The 13,053-nt window shown below is 43.7% G+C and overlaps 1 protein-coding gene across 2 annotated transcripts in view; it reads right to left on the bottom strand.

Annotated features, from left to right (window-relative positions):
- Positions 1–13,053, bottom strand: part of DSCAM (DS cell adhesion molecule) — a 656,085-nt gene that overhangs the window by 94,552 nt on the left and 548,480 nt on the right. For both annotated transcript variants that reach the window (XM_081078404.1, XM_081078403.1), the window contains exons 17-18: positions 3,680–3,920; positions 1,972–2,118 (exon numbers count right to left, since the gene is read on the bottom strand). In XM_081078404.1, the coding sequence (XP_080934530.1) occupies positions 1,972–2,118; positions 3,680–3,920 (388 nt within the window). The remainder of the gene's footprint in view (positions 1–1,971; positions 2,119–3,679; positions 3,921–13,053) is intronic.

Below are 13,053 nucleotides of genomic sequence, written 5' to 3' on the forward strand. Positions count from 1 at the left end.
GTCATTGGGAATGGTCGGCATTTCCGAGCATGGTTTATTTAAATAAGTTCATGCATCTGAATATTTAAAATTTTAAAGCTTTACGAGTGTAAGGTTGACTGAACCATACAGACACATCATCTGTCACAGAACTAAGATGCTAATAGACAGTATTAGCAAATATGAGTGACGTGTGAAAATACGAATGGTCACCACGGGATTCTGCGAATATTTCCAACAGGAATAAAACAGGAATGATTTTAGTGTAACACAGCCTTCAGGTGAGTGTGCAGAGGTGTTTAATTGTGTCTTTTCAAGATGAGGGATAGAAACCAGAACAAGAATGTACAATGATTTCCTAGAGCATTGTGTCAATAAAGTAGATACTATGGCCAATTTCTGTTGCTCTACACTTTACATCTGTGGGATTTTTAAAAGCGGTTTTTTTTTGGGAGGAGAGGATGAAGCTGTGGAAGAACCATCCGCTTTACTCTGTCCCCCAGTGGGTCTGGGGGTGCATTACTGGGCTTGTGGCTCTACGTCCACGAGGGCCTCCCTTGCTCACTAGTTGAGAACATGTCACTGGGCAGACGCTGCATCCTTGGTGTCCAGCATGAGCCCAGCACAGAGTACACGCTCAGTTAACACGTCTGCTGCAGGATGGAGCAGGTGAGTCTTTAGAGAATGCCTCCCAGTGCCTGGCGCTGTGCGAGGTGCTACCCTCGACATCAGGGGGAATCGGGTCTTGTCCTCAGCCCCGACAAGCAAGTCTGATTACACACATACATAGCTAAGACAAGGAAACTGCTATTTCCTGAGGAAATCATGCTTATTTTGCTAGTGTGTCTTCCTTTCTCTATCCTGGCATCAATAGTGGTGCCTCCTGCAGCATCGGAGGCTCATTTACCTGGGAGGGGCAGCGACCTGCTTGGCTGAGCTGACCCAGGTGGTCCTGAGCAGGAGTGGGGTGTATCTGCCGGGCCCAGCTGTGTTTGCTCAAACTCAGAGGTGAGCTCGCATCTGGAGAACACACCCAGTCAGAGAGGCTGAAAGGAGCCCCGGGCAGAGAGGAGGCAGGACCCAGGGGCAGGGGGACAGGGGTTCCTGGGGAGTGGAGAGCAGGGGAGGGTGTGGTGTGGGCCTCCCAAATCTTGGGACATAGCAGTGAGCCGACCTTGGGAAGCCTTTCCTGTTAGGGGCTGCTGTGCAGGTGTGCACCTGTCCTGCTCACGAAGGGACATTAGCCTGGCTCAGCACCATCCTCCACCTGAGAACAAACACCGACATGGATTCTACCCAAGAGAATCCAGTCCTGCTGTCACCTGAGCAGGCACTCTCTCATTCAAAGTCAGGCCCAAACAGGGAAATTTGGAAAGGAAAAAACAAACACAAAGAATCAAGAAGAATGAGGGAAAAGAAGCAGGGGGAGAAGGAGGAGGAAGAGAAATAGAAAGAGGACGAGAAGGAGACAAAAATGGAGGGGTCGGGATTAGATGGCTTCTTTTGGGGAGTGATGATGTGCCGCCTAGGGTGCCCTGGCATTCCTCCTGAACCCCCTTAGAATTCAGCTACAGGAACGTAAGAAGTTTTCCTGCTGAGTTCTATTGGGGAATAGGAAATGATCAATCTTTTAGGATACACATTGAGTAGAACTTTCTAGATACACACCAAGGTTTTGATGCTGCCTGCAGAGGCTTGACATAGATACTCATAATTAGAAATCACATCCATGCTTATATTTCCCAGGTGCCAACCCCTCCTATACCTCAAATTACCCTTTGAAGAAATGTAATGCTTTAAACAGCTGTATATACCTGTTAAAATGTTGGATGAAGGATAAGAACAGAATGACGTAGGGAAAAGAGGAAAGTGCTCACTGATGAAGAAATGCCCGCCATATTCAGAATCCCATATTAGATTGGGAGTCTGCAAATTCCATGACATATTTTTTGGGGGGGGGACAAATGCAAAGCCCTAGTTTAAACCTCTTACCTCCATCCATGAGGTTGGCCCAGTAAATGACTCTGAACCCCTGGAGAATTCCATTCAAGGCTTCCTTGGGAAGTGTGGACCAGGATATTGATATGCTTTCTGGTGATGTTGCTATGGCTTGGACATTTTCAGGGGGGAAACTGGGCACTGAAATTAAATAATTAGAGTCTGTAATAACGGTGGGTGGTCTTATTAATTAGCAGAGCAATACTGAATAAGCAACATTAGCTTCATATTTCAATGCGCAAACAAAAGAAAAAATCGTACTCAAGTCCCAAAATTAAGGAAAAAATGAGCACCATTCTCCCTCTACAAATATTATGATAACCAAGTAAAATATCACGAGTTTATGCATATGTCCTAATACACTTCCATTGTCTCTCTTTCCAGCTTAATGATACCACTTTTAGGAGGTCATCTCAGGCTTTAGGAGTAGAGAACACTTCTGATCTTATTGCATGAATAAAGACCATTGCTTATCTGGTTTACTTTCCCATTACTCTTGTAAGTCACTGCTTTAAGTTGCATTTCCTTTGTACAATACATTCCCTCGATTTATTAATATCTTCTATATAAATTGGAAGCCTAATTGAAAAGTGCTAAAATGCAGACATGTAATCATAGCTTATTTACTATCCACCCCATCCCCAGGCCCTCTTTCAATACTATAACATTATGTCAGAGGAAAGAGAGAAAATGGACTAAGATACAGGTTAAAAGAATATTTGAAGTGTTTTTCATATTGCATTTATGCAAACCTCAAATGCTGTGTCTAGGAGAGAGGACAGAATATTGACTGTAGAATAGGCATCCATAAAAAATGAGCATTGAAGTGTAAACTGAAGGGCATTTTTATTCACTTCTTCAACGATTATGAAGATGGAAAGAAAATTCCAATATTAAAGTTTCTAGTTATCTAAGATTTCTCTTTCTGTAAAAAGTATCAGAAGTTATAGACGTACATCATCACTGACTCCTCAAACTTATTATCAAGTGGCTAATTGCACAAGAGGTAATTGCAATGCAAGCTTGCTGCCTTAAAATCTACTACTTATTGCTACAGTTAACCCCATATCTTATCTGAAAGACTGTGTCTCGGGACACCAGGCTTCTCTCTCTTTACAAGCACTACTGGAAATGGGAAATTTTAGATTGTCTTCCCCAGGTCATGGTAAAAGGAAGAATTAATTCCTTATGGTCGCTAGAGGGCGCTCGGGCACCGTGCGATTTGCTCCAGGAAGTCCATTCATGTTCTCTGGTCTCAGAATGATTGAAAATAGAAAGCAATCATAAAAAAAGAAAAAAAGAAAGAAGAAGAAGAAAAAAGAACGAAAGAAAAAGGAAAACAATCCTCCTTAACATTGATTTGGGAGACATTCTTAGAAAATTGGATTTCTACATTCTGGTCAGACTTCTGCAGTCATAGAGAGTCTTGGTTTCACTTGGGAAAAGCCCAATTCTTGTGTTTAAAATGAATGAGGAAGATGCTGAAAAGGGAATGGATTTGGGCTTTGCAATCAAGATGTGTCAAGGGCGGAAGCAAATCAATGCAGTCCTCCAGTTAATTGGAGCACGCTTCCCCACTGGAAACCCTAGTCCCTGTAGGCCCAGCCACTTTTGTCACTGCAAAGCTAGCAGGGGGCCAGGCTGTGACCAGAACAAACCCTTGAGGAAGGAAAGCCACGTGCCGCGGTCCAGCAGAACCTACCATCCTCGAGGGTGGTGGTGATGATTTCCTGAGAAGAAGGTCCCGTCCCGGCCCGGTTGCAGGCCTGCACCACCAGGCCGTACTGGGTGAACTTATTTAGGTTGTCCAGGGTGTAAATCTCACTGTCCCCAGTGGTGTCAATACTGATAATGTTGAACTGGAAGTTGCCCCCAGCGCTGTACTCGCGGTAACCTATTTGGTAGCCTCGGATAATCCCATTCTGCAAATGCTTCTTGGGGGCCTAAACAGGAAAGAAAAGAATTCACTAAAGAATGCTTGACAGGGAGATCAGCACCCACCCACTTCTCAAGGAAACAAAAATAAAGTCAAATAACCGCTGTAATAACCATAATAGGTGTAGTGATGGTTACGGAGTTAATAGAAGTGCTTGCTCATGGCTGGGCACTCTTCCTTTCCTGGATTTATTCACCCAGATGTCACCACAAGCCTGTGACACAGCCCTACACCCACCCCGTTTGACAGAGGAGGCCACACCAACATGAGGTGCCACCGGGGGAATTTGCCACCTGAGCCTGTGCTCCCAGTCCCTTGGTCATGCTGCCATGGCCAACTTCTCTAACCGGCGGGGAAGTTTCGAAGACGGATTGTGTTTGGGGCACCACAGTACACCAGCCAGCATGTATTCACCAGCAAAAGCTATTGAGCCAGGTTATTCAAGGCACTGGGGCACAGAAGTAATTTTTGTTTTTAAAGGTCACTATCCTCATGGAGCTTGCAATCAAAGGGAATATTCCAGAATGAAGGTGTTTCCAGGTTGAAAGCTGATGTAGAGGTAGGTCTACCATTGATAGGAAGGTAAACCCCTTTCTTTAAGGCCTAAGTCATTTTGAAATCATTTTATGGTGATTTAAACTGATCAGGGTGAGGCTAGAGTTAGCTTCTCTCGGCTAATGCTAAAGGGTCTGCCGACGCAAAGACAGAACCATTTTGGCTGACATGTTGGCCTTTTTTAAGAAACCAGACTCTTTTCAAATATGTTATAAGAACAACACCAACATGATGTTTTAAATGAATAAAGGTTTTGTAGACTTTCAGGCAGTCAACAGATGTGTGTGTGTGTGTGTGTGTGTGTGTGCATGTGTGTGTGTGTGCAAGTGTACATGTATATCTGTTATGTCTGTGTGCATATGTGTGAGTACTGAATATATGTATATGCTTGTGTGAGTGTGCACATGTGTATGTGTGTGTACGTATGTGCAGGAGTACGTGTGTTAGTGTGTTTGTATTTCAGTACAAACCATGGATTTAGGTCTCCCAGGGCTCTGAAATGCTTTCTCTGTCCTGAAAGTGCTTACAATCCAGGTGGAGAGAGGAAATAAACCCTTAGAGAACTGTGCAGAAATCTAAAGTATCGAAGCGTGTGGTACTGGGTGGGGAGAACCAGCAGGCTTCCAAAGGTGGTGAAATGAGAATAGATGGGAGCAGTCAGAAGAGGCTGACCTCAGGTGGGCATGGAAGGACAGCCAGAGCTCTGACATGGAGGGAGGTGTGGTGGGCGGAGCCTGCAGAAAGGGGTGGGACTAGGATGGAGCAGAGGGTGCCTAAAGCACAGGAGTGAGACATGGCAGACAGTGTGGGGCTGCCTGGAGGGCTAGTCCTCCATCACCAGCAAAATGTGAATGAGGGAGTCCACCCGGTGAGAAGGCAGAAGAAGGTTGTGAGCAGATAGCAGCAGGAATGAATTCAGCAAATATTTAAGAATTTGCCTAATATGCCAACCTCCCAGAGGCATTCGATGCCTCTGGCTATCTTTAGGTGTTAATCTGAGCTACATAGAGCAGTGAAATCACATTTCTTTTTAAAAGTAAGTTTCCTCATTTATGGTTTTCTTAGATTCCCATTGCTTTTCTCAGCCGGTCTGATTTTATGCATTAACATGGTGCTCATAGATGTCAATGAAACTGTCATGTAAACCGTGACTGTTTCAGTCGAGTTGGCACAGTTAGACCCTGACATAAGAGCTCATATCTTTCTTATGATAAGCAAATGTCTATGCAGTCCTGTTTTTGGATTAATGAACTCTGACTTTTCACTTGGCTTTGAAATTGGGTAGAAAGATTTTAGACTTTGAGAATTTGATTACCTGGACTTTGTTTTATCACAACCACTGAATTGCATTTGTGTGATTTAATGAATTAATAAAATAAATTTTCCTGCAAAAGTCATCTAAAAATTAAACATAAAACCAAGACATTTCTCCTATTTCACATAGTTTTAAAATGTTAAATACAGTGACCCAATAAAAACGATATATATGGTTTTAATTTGGTTTACACCCATTAAGTATTCTAATTTTTCAACTGGCTCTCTGTGAGGTTTGAAACCTTCCTAAGATACCGAGTCAGGATCCCAGTACGAAGGCTATGGAATCAGGCCAAGAAGGAAGTGTGGGAAGTGGAGGAAATACCCACAAGAAAATGTTTGCATACAGCAGCCAATTTAGGTAAACCCTACACAACTAGGGGGACCTCCTTGCTGACATCTAATTCCGTGAGTTTGGAGGGATAATCATGCCTGTGATCAGGTTGAACAGGTAGGTAGAGAAATCTTCCTGTTTTTTCCTCTCCCTGGATAAAAACACATTTTAACTAGTTTAAGTATGATAGACAACACAGCTGTTTTTGTTCCATTCGGTTTCAGTATTTTGTAAAAATAAATAGAATGTTTTTTACATTTTTCTTAGAACTAAATTTTAGTCTGGTTGGTTCTAGAATGACATCAAGGTTATTCTTGCTTATTAGATTCCTCTGCAAAATAGTTTTTAAAAAATTATTTTATTTTGTTTTATAATAAAACTATTCAGCCACCAATCCTATGTAATCACTATTCACATTTTGGTACATTTATTTATCAAAGTGAAGTTGAAGTTTGGCTTTTTTTTTACATAGTTGTCTTCATACTCTGTACTATTTGATGTTTGATATGTTTCATTTAATATGCTATCAGGATCACATTCCCATGTTTTCCTCACAGTCTTTACAAATCATACTCCATATACTGATGTTTTATTTAATTATTTTTCCATTGTTGGGGATCTTGTTGTGTTGTAATTTTCTATCACAAATACTGTATTAAGTGCCTCTGTGATACATTTTCTCTGTTTTTCAGTTTATTTATTAGATTCAAGCCCCAGAAACGGATGACTGTCTTATTTCAAAAAGATTGTGTTTCAATGGCCCATTAATGAGATAGGAATTTTGTTATTATTCTTTTAGATGTGCAATACAATATGTTAACTTAAGGGACTATGTTTATCACAAGGAATACACAAGAGTGCTCTCTTCCAGTTCTCTTAATATTCCACTTTTGAAGAGATACATATTGAATAGAGTTATGAGCTATTCGAAGGTAGTGGTGGTTTCACATCTTTTCTTTTCACGGTTCTAAGCCAGTCTGTAGTTATCACGCAGAATGAATTGTTGTACCTGAGAAAGAAGCGATAGATTTTTCCTACAAGTGCTGATTCCATAGCTTGCAGGCCCCTAGTGGGTTTTAAAACAATCTGAAAAAGGTTGTGTGGAAGGAGTGGGGAGTAATTGCTCTTGGGTATGAGATTTGTGGTGGATGATGGAAATGTTCTAAAATTGGATTCTGGCGATGGCTACATATCTCTGTCAACAAACTAAAGCTCACTGAATTGTACACTTAAAACAGTGAATGTGATGGCATGTTAATGTCATCCCAATAAAGCTGTTTTAGTACAAGGTATATACAGAAATCATCTCTAGGTTATTTACCTTTCTAGTTCAACCACAATACCCACCCCCCACTAGAACCATGATGACCAATCAGTACTCACTACATCTTCACCATCTCAATTACCACTGCCAACATCACCACCACCACCTCTTACAATCACCACCACCACCTCTTACAATCACCACCACCACCTCTTGCAATCACCACCACCACCTCTTACAATCACCACCACCACCTCTTACAATCACCACCACCGCCTCTTACAATCACCACCACCACCTCTTACAATCACCACCACCGCCTCTTACAATCACCACCACCACCTCTTACAATCACCACCACCACCTCTTACAATCACCATACAATCACCACACCATCTCTTACAATCACCACACCACCTCTTACAATCACCACACCACCTCTATGCCCCACCACGAGCACTACCACTTCTCACCGATACAACCTCCACCACCAGCATCACCACCAGCTCCATCACCAGTGTCACCCCCTCATCACTGCCACCACGTCCACCACCATCATCGCCAATGTCACCACACTTGCATTATTACTACCGCTACCACCAATAGCATCTCTACCACCATTGCCATCAACATTGCTACCATTGGTACCAACATCACCAACACCATTACCTCACACTACTGCGACCTCTATCACTTCTCCCACCTTTCCCACCATCCCGTCACTACCTCCACAAACAAATCACTGCCACCACCTCCACCACTCCACCACCAGCATCACTGACATCAACATCCTTGTCAGTATCACTATTACCACCAGCACTTCTATCCCTCGCTCAGTGCCAGCATCACCACCACTGCAGTTACCACTATCACCGCACCACCTCACCACCACCACTTATGGAACACTTGCTTTTTTCCACTTATCCTCAAAACAACCCCAAGAAGTCTCATTGTCCTTATTATCCTCAAGATGAAGAAACCGAAGGTCAAAAAGCTTAAAACATCTTTCTCAAGGTAAGTGTAGAGTTGGAATTCTAACCCAGGGTTTTCTAAGAGTTGTATTTGGTTTCCACAACTCACAGAGCCTCAGAACACTTTTTCCTTTTTGCAAAGCTTGTTAATTAGGTTTGTAAAGTTACACTAAACAAAGCACTTTTTAATCAAAGAACAACCTAACAAATCACATGAAGAGAAAATATTATGTTTTCATGCACAAAAGTAAGCAAAAATTCTAATGATACTAGGCAAAGTTTAAGTTTCTATTGTTAATTGGTAGGATGAATAGTCACATTTGAATTTAGGTATGTGTTTATATTAAAGAAATACTTGAGGACTTACTGAAAAACAAAAATCTCTTTAAGAATCCATTAATGCAGGAATTTTGCACATTAACAGTAGGAAACTTTAGGGGCTGTGGTGCTAATTCCAAAGGTTTTTTGAACAGGACCCTGGAGTCTCTCTCTGAGTTGTATGGACAACCAGTAAGCAGCGACAAGGGTGTGGATCCGGGTCGCCACTTCAGTCCATTAGTCTACCAGTGGGCTCCATACCATCCCTAAACAAGTTAGGACATAATGCTGTTTACTTTAAAATTATTTCAATGATGCTTTAAACATTTCTGCTTGGAGCATGTGTCTACCTGAAATCAGGGGAGATGGTTGTCTTGTATCTGTGGAGAAGTCATACTAAAGGGAAGACAGTTTGAGAACACTATTCTCTAGTTGTTAAGTGGCATCAAAGGACAATTGACAAAATGGGTGAAAAATAATTATTTCACTTTGATGAAACTAAGCAAATGGAGTTAATAGTGGGTGGGAAGAAAGGACGAAGAAAACAGGTAGAGGGTCTTGAGACATATTTTGAATCTGTGTTGCATGATACTGGAAAAGACATATTTTTCTAAGAAACCACTTCAGCCCTCTTTCTTCCCAAATGCCAGCCGGGCTCATTGTGAGATCTGAGCCCTGTGGGAGTCCTTCCAGACTAATGTCCCCTGGATGTTCCTTGATGACCTAGGATTCTCTCTGACTGCTTAGATAGTATGGAAATTCCAACTGTCTTACATTTTTTCCATTTCATGAAAGCCCCCATCAGAGACTGCTCTTCTTCCTTCTTTCTATGATCAAAACCCAACTCATTCTCCATGGCCAGCTCAACTTCTAACACACCTAGAAATTTCCGTTGCCTGCCTCCACCCAACGCATGCTGTCCTTTGTCTGGTCTCCACTGGCACACACCCATCCAATAAACCACTCAGTGAGAACTGATCACTTTCTTCTCCTCTTTGGTCACCATGCCATATCAAACGTCTGCTTTCCAAGGTCTTGATTGCAAGCTCCAAGAGCACAAGGCTTCCCACCAACACGTTTGACATCTCTCCCACTCTTGTCCATATCAGGGCTTGGACACATCAGAAAAGGACAGCATCAGAAAATGTGTAGATGATGGAGAGAATGGTTTTGAGCATATGTGAGGTGCAATGAAAGTGATGGGTAAGAATGACCTCAGCTGCAGGTATATAATCTGACTAGATAAAGGGCTAATAGGAAGGGTGTAAAGACAGAAGAGATTCCTGGATTGCAAACCCAAGACCTAGCTATCGATCAAAGGCCTGGGTTACGCAGTCCAGAAGGGGCTCTCGGGAATAGTGTTCTGAAACTTGCATACATGGACTCAAGTGGAGAGCTGGCTTCCATGCTGTCACTTAACATAGTGCGTCATGCATATGAATGAGAGATTTATTTCCCAGGCCCCATCAGGAAAGAAAATAGCTTCTGAAGAGCAAGTTAATTCAACAATGCCATGCCTCTTTCTTTCTTCTCTCTCTCTCTCTCTTTCTCTCTCTGTCTCTCTCTCTCTCTCTTTCTCTCTCTCTCTCTCTGTCTCTCTCTCTGTCTCTCTCTTTCCTTCCCTCCCTCCCTCCCTCCCTCCCTCCCTCCCTCCCTCCCTTCCTTCCTTCCTTCCTTCCTTCCTTCCTTCCTTTTCTTTCTTTCTTAAAACAAGGATTCCAGAGATTTTGTTCATTCATTCCGCCAACTTGTGGGTTACATGTGTTTTCAATAAGGATCATTTTAGACAGACGTACAGATTTATACCAAATCTCACCTGGCAACCAACCAGTCGTCTTAATACATACTAAAGGAAGACTTTGGACAGGAAGTGAATATTAAAAAAAATAAACCTTCAGTGAAGTGGCTCCCTTCACTCTATAGTCAAGGATTCAACAATCTGAGTCCTGCCCACATGGGAAGAAGTTGGTATTCACAGTTTGATACATGAGTGTTCTGTTTTTACCTTCTCTCAAATCCCTTTGAATGCACTACAGCTCTAAGAGAAGGCCTTACCTACTCACTGTCCATTTCTCATGTAAGGATTGTTTTCCATGTTGAACTTTTCTCTTCCTTTCATTTACCTTGGGATCCAGAAATGATCCCAGTTTCTTTCCGTTTTGTCTCATTTATCTGCCATGTTGGCCCTCTCTCTCTGCTTTCCAGTTTCGCATTTTTTTTCTCCTCTTGTCTCTCGAAACAGCCTTCTTTCACCCTTCCAGGTGCCCTTCCTCCAGCCGTCAGATGCCTCCCAACGCCCAGTTCCTTTAAGAAACGCAATCTTTTGATCTCCATGACAACAGTAGCACCATGTTGATTTATTTGTGTGGTTTGCGACTGCCTGTGTGTTACGTGTGCATCTGAACCAGCCTGCAAGCTGCCCTTGGCAGATTCGTCACTCTTTAAGGAGCTGGTGAAAACAGGGGCACCAGTGCTCACAGCACCTCCATGGATGTGAGTGATTAAAACAGGCATCTCTGCTTCGGAAAGCCACCAGCCAGGTCCTGCTCCCTGTACTCTCCCTCCCCCTTCCCACTGCAGGCCAGGGGACTTTGCTCAGTGGAAGGTCCACCTGCTGACTGGAGCGCCAAAGCCCCACTGCAGAATTCCGCATTCCAAAAACACTGTATTGCTCCCACATGTTGAGTAATTCAGTTGAAAAATGAATTGAAAAGTTCCTTTTAGATTCCTCCAAATTCACTCAAAATGGAACTTATCCTTGTTTGCCTTTTATTACCGGGGTAGAGGCTGCCTTTCTCATCGTTGCGTACTTCCTTCAGCCCCTTCCCTGCTCTTCGACATAAAGGACAGCCACTCAGTCATGGGCTCAGCAAATGGATGCCTTCAATGTGACAGCCACGAACTGGTGACTGTTGTGGGCAAGGCATCACAGACGATCTGTGATTAAAGCAGAATGTGGTGCTTGCCGAGCTGAAGGTTTACACAGAGTGTCAGGGATGGGAAAAAGGAGCCATGCCTCCTCCAAACAGGGACCGAAGGATTCCCAGAGAAGGCCGTACTTCATCTGAGCCTGAAGGATGACCAGCCATTGCTGAGCAGGGGGCAAGAGAAGCGACTGGCAGACACAGCGGCACACAGGGGAGAGAGTTAAGAGATGACCCAGGAAGGGAGAACTGCTCACAGTGACTCTTCAGGGAGGTCCCTGTGGTGATTGTGGGGGGTGGGGGGTGGCAGGAGTGGAGAGGAAGCTAGGGAAATACTGGGGTCCCACCTAGACGCTTGGAATCAGAAACACATGTTGGGGGCGGGGGCTGGTGACCTGTGTTCTAACAAACCCTCCAGGGGACTCTGGGGCATGCTCAGTCTGAGAACCAGTGTTGTTCTCACTGGGGAGTCATTAAAAGGTTTAGAATGGGCTCCACTGGGGATGGACAATTTAGTCAAATAGCAATGACTGTACATTCCCTGAGTTTCAGGTCACCAGTAACCCAGTTTCTCAGTCTCTCTCTCTCTCTCTCTCTCTCTGTGCAGAACAAAAGGGAATGAATGCAAGTAAGCCTGTGAGACCTTCAGGATCCTGCGAGCCACACAGCAGCCCAGTGGCTCTGCTCCACGTGGGGGCTTGGTTGGCGGGGAACAACTGTCTTGCTGGACAGACCACTGTCGATGGCTCCACCGTGACTGACAGCACAGCGTCCTAGGTGAGCGCTTGATGCTTGAGGGAGCCACGGCAGAGAGCGGAGAAGACTCACCATGGCCTCAAAACATGTTTTCATTTCCATCTCTCAGAACTGCATTACACAAAATACACTATCCGTATCGAAGGTCTTCTCTGAGGGCTCTACCTGGCCACCTGATTCCCTTCCCCAAAGTTGTCCATCGAGGGCTGGGAAAGAATGAGGGGGTGTCGTGTTGTGAAACAAACAGTGGACACATGACCTGACAATGAGAGGTGCTTAGAACAAAGGACCTAGTGAATTCAGGTTTGAGAAATAGTCATGAATGACAGAAGCTTTGAAGTATGCGCTATGTTGAGAGGCTGAGAACTTGGATGTGTGGCCAACAGTCACCCAAATCTAGTCAGAGTTGGCAGGTGAGCAGGAAGTGGCTGCCAAGGGTGTGTGTGAGCTTGGGACACAAATGGAGAAATTTAGAAACAGGCTGTTAGAATGCTATGGGATGAAACTGAGGTTAACTGCTGCGAGACAGGACGCTATTTACTCAATTTCTAACCTGTAGAGTGGCTCCCATTTCAGTCATCCATTCATCCATTCACTCATTCATTCATTCATCTAACCAATAAACATTTGTTGAATAGCTAACTCTTTCTAGGCCCCTCCATTTTATTTATGTATTTTTTTGAATTTTGCTGTCCTTTGCATAG

Source organism: Rhinolophus hipposideros (assembly GCF_964194185.1).
Source record: "Rhinolophus hipposideros genome assembly, chromosome: 2".
In the NCBI taxonomy this organism is placed as follows: domain Eukaryota; kingdom Metazoa; phylum Chordata; class Mammalia; order Chiroptera; family Rhinolophidae; genus Rhinolophus; species Rhinolophus hipposideros.